General features: G+C 44.3%; 1 protein-coding gene across 5 annotated transcripts in view; it reads left to right on the top strand.

Moving 5' to 3' along the window:
• ACSL6 (acyl-CoA synthetase long chain family member 6) overlaps positions 1-12,714 on the top strand; it is a 166,467-nt gene that overhangs the window by 44,471 nt on the left and 109,282 nt on the right. The window contains exon 1 of one of the 5 annotated variants that reach the window (XM_053296871.1): positions 2,712-3,014. The exons of 3 other annotated variants lie outside the window; for them this stretch is intronic. Coding sequence is in view for 1 of the 2 variants with exons in the window: in XM_053296870.1 (XP_053152845.1) it covers positions 3,471-3,492 (22 nt within the window). In the remaining variant the exon portion in view is untranslated. Of the gene's footprint in view, positions 1-2,711; positions 3,015-3,460; positions 3,493-12,714 lie in introns of those variants that run through there. One more of the 5 variants, XM_053296870.1, reaches the window with a different exon arrangement.

Genomic DNA, 12,714 nt, shown 5'->3' with positions numbered 1-12,714 from the left:
AACTCACCAAGTCAAATACAGCCCACCTACCATATATTGTTGTCCACTTGATGCCTGCTGCTTGGTTTTTTTACTCCTAGGCCAGCAGCTGGTTAACTGTATCCTGGCTGACCCTCTAGAACTCCGCTACGGGCTGGAGGACTGTTGTATGCATCTGAAGAGATCCTTAGGTTTGCTGGTTTGGCTCAAAGGAGCTTCTCCTTGGGAAGGCCCATTGCTCAGTGGTAGACCACATGATCTGCATGCTGAAACTCTAAGGTTCAGTCCCTGGCATCCACAGGTGGCTCCAGAAGGGAGGACAAGAGGGAAGCACCATCAGTGGCTCCCACCCACCCATTTCTGTTTCAGAAATCTAATATGTGAGTTCCTGATAAGTAACACTAACTGGCTCACTCAGCCATAAATGCCCCTTGCCCCTTCTGTGCTCCCCCACTCAGTCCCCCCCCCCCGGTGCTGCCATTGCTGGCTTCAGTTAAAAGGATCTCAGGTATGAGTGCAGGCAAAGACTGAGATCTGCCTGAGATCTCCTCTGTCAACCAGAGGAGACAGTTCTCAGCTAAGTGGCCAAATTCACAGTTATCTCGCAAACCAGGATATCAACCCATGGTTTATCGGGATTTAGAGCTGGGCTTTTGAACTAATTGCAGCTCGAACAAGCCACAGTTTCCTATATCCAGACGTAATGGAAAACTCTGGCTAGTTCAAACTGCAACCCAAAACTCTAAACTTCCTCCCCTCACAAAGGGGGTATGCATTCATTAAATTTATGCTTTGCCTTTGCAATAGCCTTAGTAAGGCGGGTAACACAAAGCTTTACATCACAATTAAAGCAGAAATGAGAGGCTGCTTCCCTTTCCTCCTTCGGTCCCTGCTTGGGCAACTGAGTTGGGACAGAGTGGTCTTTCCTAGCGGGGGGAGGGGCAGCCGGCTCTCTCAGCTGCTCTTTCCTTGGTCCATGGATGGGGCTAGACCAGGCCTGTTTAACTTAGCCCCCCCCATCTGTTTTTGGGCTACAACTCCCATAATCACCAGTCACAGTGGCCAATAGCAAGATATTATGGGAGTTGTAGGCCAACATCCGCAAAAGTTGAGCAGCCCTGGGCTAGACTGATCATCCCCTTGCAGTGATGCTCTTCGTGGAAGGCAGGAGTTGCAACATCCCAGTAGCCCTTAGCCCTCTTGCTGGTGACAGAGGCCACAATGTGTTCTCTTTTCCTTCTGCAGTTCCTAGACAACTGAGGACAAAGCGCGTTGTTCTACCCGCCCCGCCCCCCCTTATTCTTTTTCTTTTTTTCAATCCTTTACATTGTAGTTTAGTGGATCATCTGAATTACACTTCTAGTCTCCCATTCATATGCAACCAGGGCAGACCCTGCTTAGCTAAGGGGACCATTCATGCTTGCTACCACAAGACCAGCTCTCCATACACCACATGTAGCAGGTTGCTTGTGACCTTGCCATTTGATCTAAAGAAAGTTGCTTCAGAAGTTAGCATGCTCATCCTCTGTACCTGTTTGGCTAGTATACTGCTTGATAGGGGGTGGTGAACAAATTGCAGCCACCAGAAGACAGGGGAAGCTTTATGGCGGGTATCTTCACATGCTAAGCTTTTCATGTGTGCGGGGCACATCAAGCAATTTTTCTTCATCCCATACTTACAAAAGGTCTGTACCCTAAATTGCCTGATCCACAAGATGAGCTAGTGGACACTTATGTCGTGTGGGTTGACTTAGGGTGGCTTGCTTGTGGTAGCTGTGATGTATGCCCTAGCCTTGCTTATACATAAAGAAACCCTGGACTTGGCACAGCCTCTACAGATTGTAATAGAACCGACAACTTTAATATTATGTACTTCTGACATTTGACTATGGGACTATGTGGGAAACAGTGGACATTCTGTGAGAATACATGGAAAAGCATAAATTTTGAAGTTAGCATGTTAAGATATCTTGGGATGGGGAGGGAAGAGTGACCAGTTGCTTCAAAAAGCCTCCTTCTTTCCTAAGAGTAGGAAATGGCCAGTTTCTTCAAAAGGGCATTCCTTCTTTAAATGTTTAGTCATATTCTCTGTGGTGGACAATCCATGTTGGGGAAAGGAGTTGCTTCCAACGTGTGTGTGTGTGTATTTAGCTTATCCTCTCTGCTAAGAATTTGCCATTTGCTTATGGTTATGTTCAACATTTGACAACTGACAACATTCACATGTGGATGCTCCTAATCCTAGGTGAATTTTATGCTCTTTCTCTCTCCCCAATTTCCTAACATTCATGTGTCTAGGTGACCATCACCATAAATTTTTTTTGAGCTTTTAAACATTCACAGAACTTGTCTGGGATTGTTGATATTCACACTTTTGAAGATTGACAGTCTCTAGATTTTGGAAGGATCTTTATCTCTACTCAAAGTTTAAAGAAATCCAAGACAAGAAAACTAAGAAATGACCCAGAGGTATTTAATTAATTTGTTTAATGTTACGAATATATTGTCATTCCCTAATTTGTTGCATTTATTCTTCTGTTTGCCATCCTGATTCTAAACAGGTTCATTTTATTTTAATGGAATCTATTTCCAAGTGAGGGTTTACAGGGTTACAGTCTAATTTCTTAAGTAGGCAAAGAATTCAAGATCCAATCCACTGAAGCTAAAAGGTGCTTTTTAGTTCAGCGCACTGCAGAGCTTGTCCTTGGTGAGGGGCAGAGGGGGATTCCACTGTGTATTTCCAAAAGGGAATAGTGAAGCCAGAAAGTGATCTTAGGACATCTGTTCCTGGGAAGCATTGGATGTATCAAAGAAGTGATCCTGTCAGCCTTTCAGGGACTGGGGAGGGAGGAGCTTCTATTGTTCTTTTGAATCTTGGTAAGGGTGGAGTGATGTTACAGTCTTGGAGGAACTTGCCTGTCCTCTTTATACCGCATCTCCCTGGCTGCTGCTGTGTTATGGGAATGAGAAAGACATAGCTGTGAGTCAGAGGATATGTTTGGGTGTGGGAATCGTAGGAGCCCAGTTTGGACCAAGTAAGTAACAGCATTTTGATTCATTCCTGTTCTTGTGGGTATATAAAATAAAGCAAAACTCTTGCATGTGAATGTTAAAACAATTTAACTGCAAAAATTAAAAGCCCAATTTAATTACTAAGAGCAAATACTTTTTTCTTAAAAAGAGCGTGGGGGGAGGGGAAGACGAAGAAGAGGGCAAAGTCCCTTTTCTGCTCAGAGGCTAAAGGTTTGACCAAAAAAGCAGTGTGAATCTCTTAGAATTGCTGGTGCAAAAATCTTGCCCCTCAGTGCACTCAGTGTTAATATTTATTACTGTGTGTCAGGGACGCATATTGAAACACTCTCGGGAAGAGAGTCTTTCCACTGTGTGGTGTTCAGTGTAAAAAGCCCTAGAAGTGTATTCAAGTACTATGATGCGCTGTATATAGGCTCTCAAATATTTACTTTGCAAGGAAGAGCAGGGGAAATCTATAGATGAAGATTGCAAGGTTTAACAGTAAGTGTGGTGGTTTAATAAATGATTTAAGTAATTTGCACTAATTTCATAGGAACCTATCAAATAGCTGATGTATTTGACCTACTTTTGGGAAATATAAGGCTGTTGAATGAGGAAAAAACCCTGAATGTCACATTAACCTACATCTCTGTTTCCCAGCCACATGCTGGACGAGCTGTATGTATGTATATGATAACTCCAGGGAGAGAAACGGAGAGCAACCTCAAATTATAAGAGTGGAATGAATGATCATCATATCAGTAATACAATGGGAGCAGTTAGCACAATATCTTCGCTACCACTGCCATTTGAATGTGTTCTAATAGACCAAGACAGTTACCTATATTTTTTTGTCATTGTAGCAATGTTGAGGACAAATTTAAACTAAGATGGTGGCACTGATGTTACAAGTAACCTAATATTTTGCTGATTGAGTATATAGTCTTGACTCAGCAAAGTGATATCAGGCTGCAGCTCTTAAAGATTTGAAGAGCTTAGGCTGTAGCTAAACATTTCAACAAGAAGAGGGTTTGTGGCCCTGACCCTTTTCTCTGAGATATTTTGGAGGCAATAAACACTTTGTTTCCTAAGCTCCAGTCTCTTCAGACATGAATGAACAAACAGCATTTTATTCTGGGAACAATCTTTTCGTGTTTATGCAGCAAAGTGGATTTGGGCTTATGTATGACTGTGCATTATAGGAAAGGTTCTAAAGCTAGAGCTGGGAATCTAATATAGTAGTATGGAGCATTTTTTTTTAAAATGTGCTTAGCCTTAGGGAGAAGTTCTTTCAGAATAACATGTTCGTTACATTTACTAGTTCAGCATTGCCCTGGAAAACACTGATAAACAATGGAAACCATTGCACTTTACTTCTTTAGAGAGCACTAAAGGGCAGGCAAATTGAGACATGGACTTCTTGATTGCAGTCCCAATGATGGAGGTTCATTTAGTGTGAAAATTCTAGTTAGGTTTCCACACAAATATGTAGCCTCTAGACACAGTGCAGGTAGTACACATTTTGAGGAATTTTTGAATTAATGTGACTAAATTTACACAAATTAACAAAAAAAAGAGAGTATAAGACCCTCTGGTTCTATTCATAGTTGTTTCTCAGTTCTGGTGACTTCACTGGATTGTCTCCATAATGCAATGAGAAGATTGGTGCATTTACATGACAAACTGTTGTCCTTAGAATTCCCAGGATCATCCTGTGAGAGTGAATGGCAGGCTCCAGTGTTATATAAAATCAGCTACCCCATCATTGTCTTCTTGATTGATTGATCGATCAATGAATTAAATGTTAACTGCTTGCTTTTGGAGTTAGCAGTAGAGCGATCATTGCAAATAGCTTTTATTTATTTCCGCAGACATGTATCTTGATTGTTCTGTTTTCTGTTAGTTTTGGAAATCAGGTTAGTTGCATCTTTCAGTGGTGCCGTAGGCTATTCCACATTACTTTTCCAGTCTTTCAGAATGTGAAATAGAACCTAAAGGGCAAGTTCAACCAAAGTTAAATATGTTTAAGTCCCTTTGGTTTCAGTGGGAAAAGTTTAAACACATGTTCCACTGACATAAATGGGACTTAACCTTTGGCTGGATCATATCCCAAGAAAGCAGTCACAAGTTTGCTTAAAATGGGAAGTAGCATTCTTTGAAGTAAATGGCTCTTTATTGTGAACATATTTAGGTGCAAATAAATGGTGACACACCATTTGGGGTTTAAATAGGTGCACTATGGTGCACTATGGTTCATTGGGCCCATCAATATGTTCTTCAGATTCTTAATACTCAATCCAGTAGTTGCTTGGAAATAGCTTGCATTGGTTTCAGCAGCACATGCTTCCAGGTAACTATGTTTAGGATTGTTGACTTTATTTACAATTAGAAACGCCATTTAGATTATACTCATTTAACTTATGAAGAGCTGTAAGAATAATCCAGAGCAACTGTCATAGGAACATACCTGTAGACAGCTGCCATATACTGAGTCCATACTGCCATATACTGCCATATATTGGTCCATCTAGCTCAGTATACACAGACTGGCAGCAGCTTCTCCATGTGACAATATGCTACGTAGTATCAGCATAGTTAGGTCAAGCATGCATTACAGGAACACAGATCCTGCAAGTAAAAGCTCTGGTGTCGTTCTTTGAAATTGCATAAATTGCAATCAATAGCCAACAGATGACACTGTGGAGAACTATTATTGTTATGCTCCTTAGTATTCAACAGGTGCAGATTAAGTCCATGACCTCCGTGCACTCTGCTCTTATGCTGTTGCTTAGAAAAGTATAATTTATATTTGTATATGGGCAAGTGTCTAAAACATTATTAGATTACATGACAAAGCTCCCATGATTTCTTATATTTTAAACCTTTGTTGATAGATGTGATGTTGGGATGTGATTTATTAATGTTTTATATTTATATACCACTTTTCAACAAAACAAGTTCCCATAGTAAAAACAATTTTTTAAAAATGGTTTTCTGTCTCAAAGGGGCTTTTTAATATAAGGGTAAAGCTTCACTCACCTCTAAAGCAGGCACGTTCTGTTGAAGTGGTCCTCTCAGTGCAAAAGATGAAAGAACACAGTTTCTTTTCATTCACCTGGCTTCAAATGCAAGAAACATGTCTACTAAGGCATCTTCTTTCAGTTTTAGATAGATTAGGTGCAATCTCCACATCTGTTGAGATAAGAGCATGCAGGCCTGCAGATTACATGGAATTGTACAGCAATAAAAATGTTGGAAAGGGGTAGTGCCAAGGATGTAGCTTTATCAGAAAAATATGCTCTTGAATTCAGTGATACATACCACACAAAACATAGAGATTCTGGCTGTTTGCTAGATTTCTCCGTGGAAAAGGGTCCTGTGAGTATTGGAGAGTTGACTCCACATTGCCATATATAGATATATAGATATATGGGCTAAAAAGTGTTGACTGGCAAGTGCATTCCAATTCAGTCTTAGAGAATTGCCTACATCCACAGTTCAAACAGGGCCAGGGCTATAGTTTGAAGAAGGCACGTGATGATGCAGAAACCTTGCAGAAGCTAAGTAGGTGTGGATCTGGTTGTGCCTGGATAGGAGAACATCCAGGACCTCCATGTATATCTCCTTGGGCACCAAAGATCAAAGGCAAGATATAGATGCAATAAATAAAGCAGTTCTAATTTCTCTGCTGTCCCTGACCGATGCTGCTGTTATCTTCTATCTTGACTGGAGGGAGTTCTTTCAACATTGTAAGCATTTGGCCATGTTCCAGAACTGCTGATTCCAGGCTGACTAAGGATATGGTCATTGTCAAGCCACTTTGGGATATAAAATCAAGATTAATGACAAATGCCTAACTAGATAATAGCTGAAATGAAGACATCAATTTAAACTGGAGATCATGAAGGTGACTTGGAAGTAGTTGATTTTGAGTTTATTCCTTTAAAAAAAGAGTAGTGGTGGTGATGGGGTGGAATTCTTACAAGGGGGAAAGGAGTGTTATTTCTGTTCTAGTTGTAATTTTCTCCAGGGCTTATTGGCAGCTTCCCTCTACACTGTGGTAAGCTCCTCTTCTAACACAGGGGTGCACAACTCAAATGCCCCAGTGGGCTGGAACCAACCATGATTTGCTTGCAGTGTGCATGATTTGGTAGCAATTGTTAACTACTTTTGGATCTTTTCCCCACATAAAAAAAGATTTTTGGATCTTTTTTTAGACTCTTTTCTCCCTAAATTGCTCTTTCAGACTGTAATCCTAGGCATGTTTACTTGGGAGTAAGCCTTACTGGGTATGTTGTGGGATATGTTTTCAAGTAAACATGCATACGATGGCATTGTAAGGCAATTTTTGGAGAGGATGGGCCCCCCTCAGAGAAGAGAGGACTGACCTAAAGAGTGACCCCCTGCTTTTCTGGCGTATGCTCTTTCTGTGCCCGCCTGATGCTATTGCTGCAGTTGTTCCAACTCACTTATCCATCACCACTGTTGCTGCTCATGCTCATCAATCTATCACTACCATATGCATCTCATCTGGTCTTGAGCAGCCAACTGCATGGAGCCACTCTGTTCATCAGTGGGACAAGTCAAGCGTTTTTCATGGGTCCTGCTGTTATTCTAGGATATTCCTGCTGTTATGCCAAAGGGAGCATTGCTTTTGGACCTCAGAGGAGTGGGATCGTCACTAGAGAAGAGGCAAGGGAGAACCTGGAGACCCAAGTTTAGTTTGATTCACTGTTCATGTAACTTTTATTCAATATTGGTAGATGAGACAAGCAGTAATGATCAAGGTAAAAAAGGATAAGCGAAGGTGAAAACACTACTAGCCGCATGATGATAACATAGACATAGCAATAGGGTTAACATTACCTTAGACTCACACAATACTCATTCACCCCACAGTTGTGATGCCTATCTATCTAAGTGATCAGCTTAGCAGAGTATGTGGTGCTCAGGTGTTGTTGGCAGGACAAGGAGAGGTTGGGCACAGATCCTGCTGAGTTGATGGGTAGGATTTCCTCCTATTACAACTTTGGTGATTAGTTTTTATAATGGTTCAGATAGGATAGTCTCTCCTGCTTCAAGCCTCCTCTAGTATGTAGACAAATGGGTGGAAAGTATCTTTCAAATATGGGAAGTCCCTCGATGACCAGGCACTGATCAAGGTTAGGCGTGCTCATCATCTGGAGAGCCTTCCTGCATCTGAGATGGTCCATTTGTGACATTCCACTCTGCACACGGCACTTGCTTGCTGCAACCACCTGGCACCTCTTCAGCCATTCTCCAACATCCCTGACCAACTGATTAATTATTTCACACTCACCCATCACACATATGTTTCATCTCCACATTTTGTTACACCCATGTTGCCAAATCTTGAGTAATCAACTGCAACTTAACAAGAAACATGTTGAATGTTAGGCAGTACATTAGGGCACAGCACGGTCACTGCAGTCCAAGCCTTAAGCATTAGAGCTCTCAAATACAGCTCTCAATTAACACTAGTTCAGTCATATGTGTTTCCCCCACAGTGTAGGAGGTCATCACTCCTGTGATGGGTTAATTGCTCTTGACCAGAGACAGAGAGGTGTTGTATAGATCAAACTATCACTGGCCTGGTTTCCCTGCCCAGCAGGCAGCAGGAAGTTTTTCACAGTTCGTATCTGCTCCGGAATAGAGGATGTGCGTTCACATATCAGCCAAATTTACCCCGAAGTCCCTGCGAGCTATCAGGGAGCACTTCACACATAATTTGGGTTTTTCATCGTGTGTTAAGAGTGCGGCCTGATTTATATCTGGGGTAAAATAATCCACTTTTTGCTTTGGTTTTTTGGGGCAACTTCAAACTTGCAGTTAAGCCTCACAGGAAACCCACGGTAAAGCCTGCTCTCTGGGAAAGCTCCAGAAGCTGATCTCCCTCAGTTCCTTTCCTGTCTTGCTTTAGATCAGGTGTGCCAAGACAGGGTTCCTGCTCTCAAGCCTGCGGCCTCCATTTTCTTTTTGTCTTTCCCCTCTGACCTTTGGTGAGACCTATCCTTCTTTTCTCTTCCTTGGATTCCATATCTATATCTATATATCTCATATCTCCATTCCCCTCAATGGAGTTCACCCAAGCAGAGGATATCCTGGCAAGCCCTCCCTCTGAGGAGCCTGCTTCAGTTAATGGGAATCAGACAGTCTATCTCCCTGGGGAGCCAGTGCCTAGTGAGGACATTCATCCTGCTCCCCCAGCAAGCCTAGGTCCAGGAAGCGTCTCTCTCCCTGGGGAGCCAGTGCCTAGTGAGGATATTCACACACACACACACACACACACACACACACACACACACACAGACACACACACACCGACACACACCCAGGCAGGGCCGTCCTTAGGGCGGGGCGACCGGGGCAATTGCCCTTAGCCCCACGCAGGCACAGGCCCTGCTCTGGGCACACTGCAGTGCAGCCTGCCCTCCTCTCTCCCCCAGTCTCAGCCACTCATCTTTCCCCGCAACCCATCTTTTGTATCTGTGTGCAGCTTGAAAGACTCCCAGTCAAGCTGTTAAAGTTTCCTCTCTCCCCACCTCTCAGCTGTTTGGCGTGTGGGCGGGGCTTCAGAGAGGCCTCCATGCAGACCTGTCTGACACTGAGAAAGGAAGGAAGCAGGCAGGCAAGCAGGCAGAGAGTGTCCAGCACCACAGCTCTTTGCAGACCCTCTGCCCAGCCCAGCCTTAGTAATGGAGGTATGCTGTGATTTCCTTTTTGTGGTTACCACCCTGCTTGAATATTTAGGGACTGGCTTGCCATAGGGCTTTGGGATTGAGCTGAGATGTAGGACAGGGTGGGAGGAATATCTTTAAATTGAAGTGGATTTGACAAATTGTTGGTTTTTTATTTTTTCTTTAATGTAAAAAACCCCATCCCCAAAGTTCTATAAGTGGCTTGATTTATGGCAGAAAATTACAAAAATGTTTGGAACTGAAGCCCCCCCTTAAAACATCATACCACCCCCATATGGAAGAATCTGCCCTTTGCCTTCATAAAAAAAAGGTAAAGATGACCTTTAGATCACCTAAACATCACTTTAGATATCCTAAACCTTTAGATCACCTAAACATCACTTTAGATGTCCTGGAATGACTTGGCATATGGCTTTGGTATTGAACAGAGATGTAGGGGAGGGTGTGAGGAATATGTATATTTAAATTGAAGTGGATTGGACAAATTGTTGGGGTTTGTTGTTGTTGCTTTTTAAAAACCCATCACAAAAGTCTTAAAAGTGGTTTGTTTCATGGCAGAAAATTTCAAAAACTTTTGGAACAAACTTATTTTATTTTATTTTAATTTATTTATGCATTATGCTCTGGTTGATTTGCAGCCTAGAAAGTCTGAGAACTGTGAAGCAAGTGTTGTGCTTTTTATTTGTATTTCTTTAGAAATGCACTACATGTCCAAGCTGGTTGGACATGTCCAAAAACCTCACTCACACTATTTACACTGTATGTCATCAATCGGTATGATTCTGTAATGATATGAAATGTTAAGGAGGCCCCATACCCCACTAGGGACGGCCCTGCCCCCTAGCAAGCCTAGGGCCAGGAAGCGTCACCATCATTCCTCCTCACCTTCTCCATGCACCAGCCATTCTGGGCATGTGAAAACAAAGGCAGTTGCCACCATTTTGAGGTGGGAGAAATATAAAACGAATCCAAAAGCTAAGCCTAGGAGGCAGTCTGTGGTTACTCGCCACAGGCTTGTCCTCAGAGGACCAGGTGGCAGCCACTTTTTCTTGGCAGTGGGCCTTCCCTCCTCCCAGCCCCCTTCAGGGCAGCCTCAGCATCCAGGCTTATTCAACACCAGAGAACCCACCTGGGCACACATCTCACAGTAGTGCCTCCACAGCCTGGCAAGGAAGCTGCTCCTAGTCTGGAGGATTCCCGTAAGGTTGTGCCAGCCCTGCCACTGTTCAGCTCAGCCGTGCCGCTTTTCATCGCAACTGCGCTCCCACTTGGAGATCTGGCAGCAGAGACTCATGCGGCTGGGCAACGCATCCCCACATAGATGTCAGCAGGTGTCCTTTTGCAACTCCAGGAGGGATGCTTTCAATTTTGGGAGAACAGGTTCTCCAGTTCTCTCCAGGGATATGGCACCAGCAGGAGGCTTTGAGCCTGGCCCTTCCATGTGGATGTGCTTCACCCTGCAGTGCTGCACATCAAAAGCCAGTTGCCTCAGCCTCTGCGGCCCAGCATTCTGCCCCCCTCATGGGGGATGTTTGTCACAGCAGTAACAGCAGTAGGCGCTGTGACAGCTCAGCCTTTGGGTGCTGCTGCTGGCCAGGCAGCCCGTCTGGAGTGCGCAAGCAGTGAGTAGGTTGTCTCCCCAGATCGCACACCGCCCCCCCCCCCCCCGCTTCCAGTTTTCCAATCTGGGACTGGACCTCCTACAGGAGCTCCTGGTGTGGTTTAGCAAAATGGTTGCCAAGGAAGTAAGAGCTCTTGGGGCAATGCTGTGGGATGGGGTAGTTGAAGCTCCATCTTTGGCCACCTCCACAGGAACATTCTCTGACCCTCAGGGATGCTCTTTGCCCAGGGCCCCAGCATCCCCAGTAGCGAGACCGAGATCACATCATCATTCTTCCTCAGGTTCGGACCCTGGGTCTCCTGATCCTAGGAGGCCGTTCTAGTCTGCTGGCAAGGTTACCCATGAGGGGTCCGAGTCAGACCCAGATTCAGAATTGCCCCTTATCCTGGGCACTTCTGAAAAGGAGGACAAGCTGTCAGAGGAGGACCCTGCCATGCCAGCCCCCAGTCACATCATCTTTTTCCTTCAACAGTCTCTGAAGTACACTTGGCAAAGGCCAGAAGGACCATTAGGGCTTCCACCAACTCAGCAGGTACAGCCAATTTTACCTTGGCCCAGGTAGAATTAGCTGGGTCTGGTAGTTCAGAGGGTAGCACCAGGGGTGGGCCGGCAAGAGGCACCTTTAAGGATTAATAAGCACGTGCTTACCAGCGTTTAGTTAGCACCTGCAAGCTGCCACACTCTGCCCACAATTCCATGCGGGGCAGTGGCACTCTGCCTGGCATCCGGCGGGTCAGCAGCATGGCCCTAGCCTCTGCATGTGCGTGGAGCCTCCGTGCATGCGCGGAGACCAGGACCATGCCACTGCTCCACCGGATGCTGGGCGGAGTGCCATTGCCATGCACGGGACTGTGGGCAGAATGCGGCAGCTTGCAAGTGCTACCTAAAGGCTGGTAAGCACCTGCTTATTAATTCTTAAAGGTGCCTCTCGCCGCCCTACCCCCGGCACTGCCCTCACTGGCCATTACTGCCCTCACTTGGCCCAGGTGGAATTAGCTCACATGCCTACTTTGGTGTGTGATAATAAATCCACTTTTTGTGGAGCCACAGATATGAAGAGGGTTCCTATCCAAGGTATGGTGTCATGAAACAGTAAAATACATTCCTGAATGAAGATGAAACTTCTTCAGAATTCTGGGACATAAAACCAGGGGATGAAAATATAGTGTCTCATTAGTGATCAGTGTACCCTTTGTTATGTTTATATTGAGTTGCTAATAAGTTTAACTGCTTTTATTGTGAAGTTTTTAACAATATTTCAAAGAAATAAGGACTTAAACTTGCTCCTGGGGAGGAGAGGAAGTGCTTAGCAGATCATAGTAATGTGTGTAATAATCTCAGTCAGGAAGAGTTAATGGATTGTGTGCCTGCCCATCAGTTCTA

This window comes from Hemicordylus capensis, chromosome 2 (genome assembly GCF_027244095.1).
Source record: "Hemicordylus capensis ecotype Gifberg chromosome 2, rHemCap1.1.pri, whole genome shotgun sequence".
NCBI classification, from domain to species: Eukaryota; Metazoa; Chordata; class Lepidosauria; order Squamata; family Cordylidae; genus Hemicordylus; species Hemicordylus capensis.
Note: the sequence above shows the minus strand (reverse complement) of the source record. Positions and strands in the feature narration are given on the sequence as shown.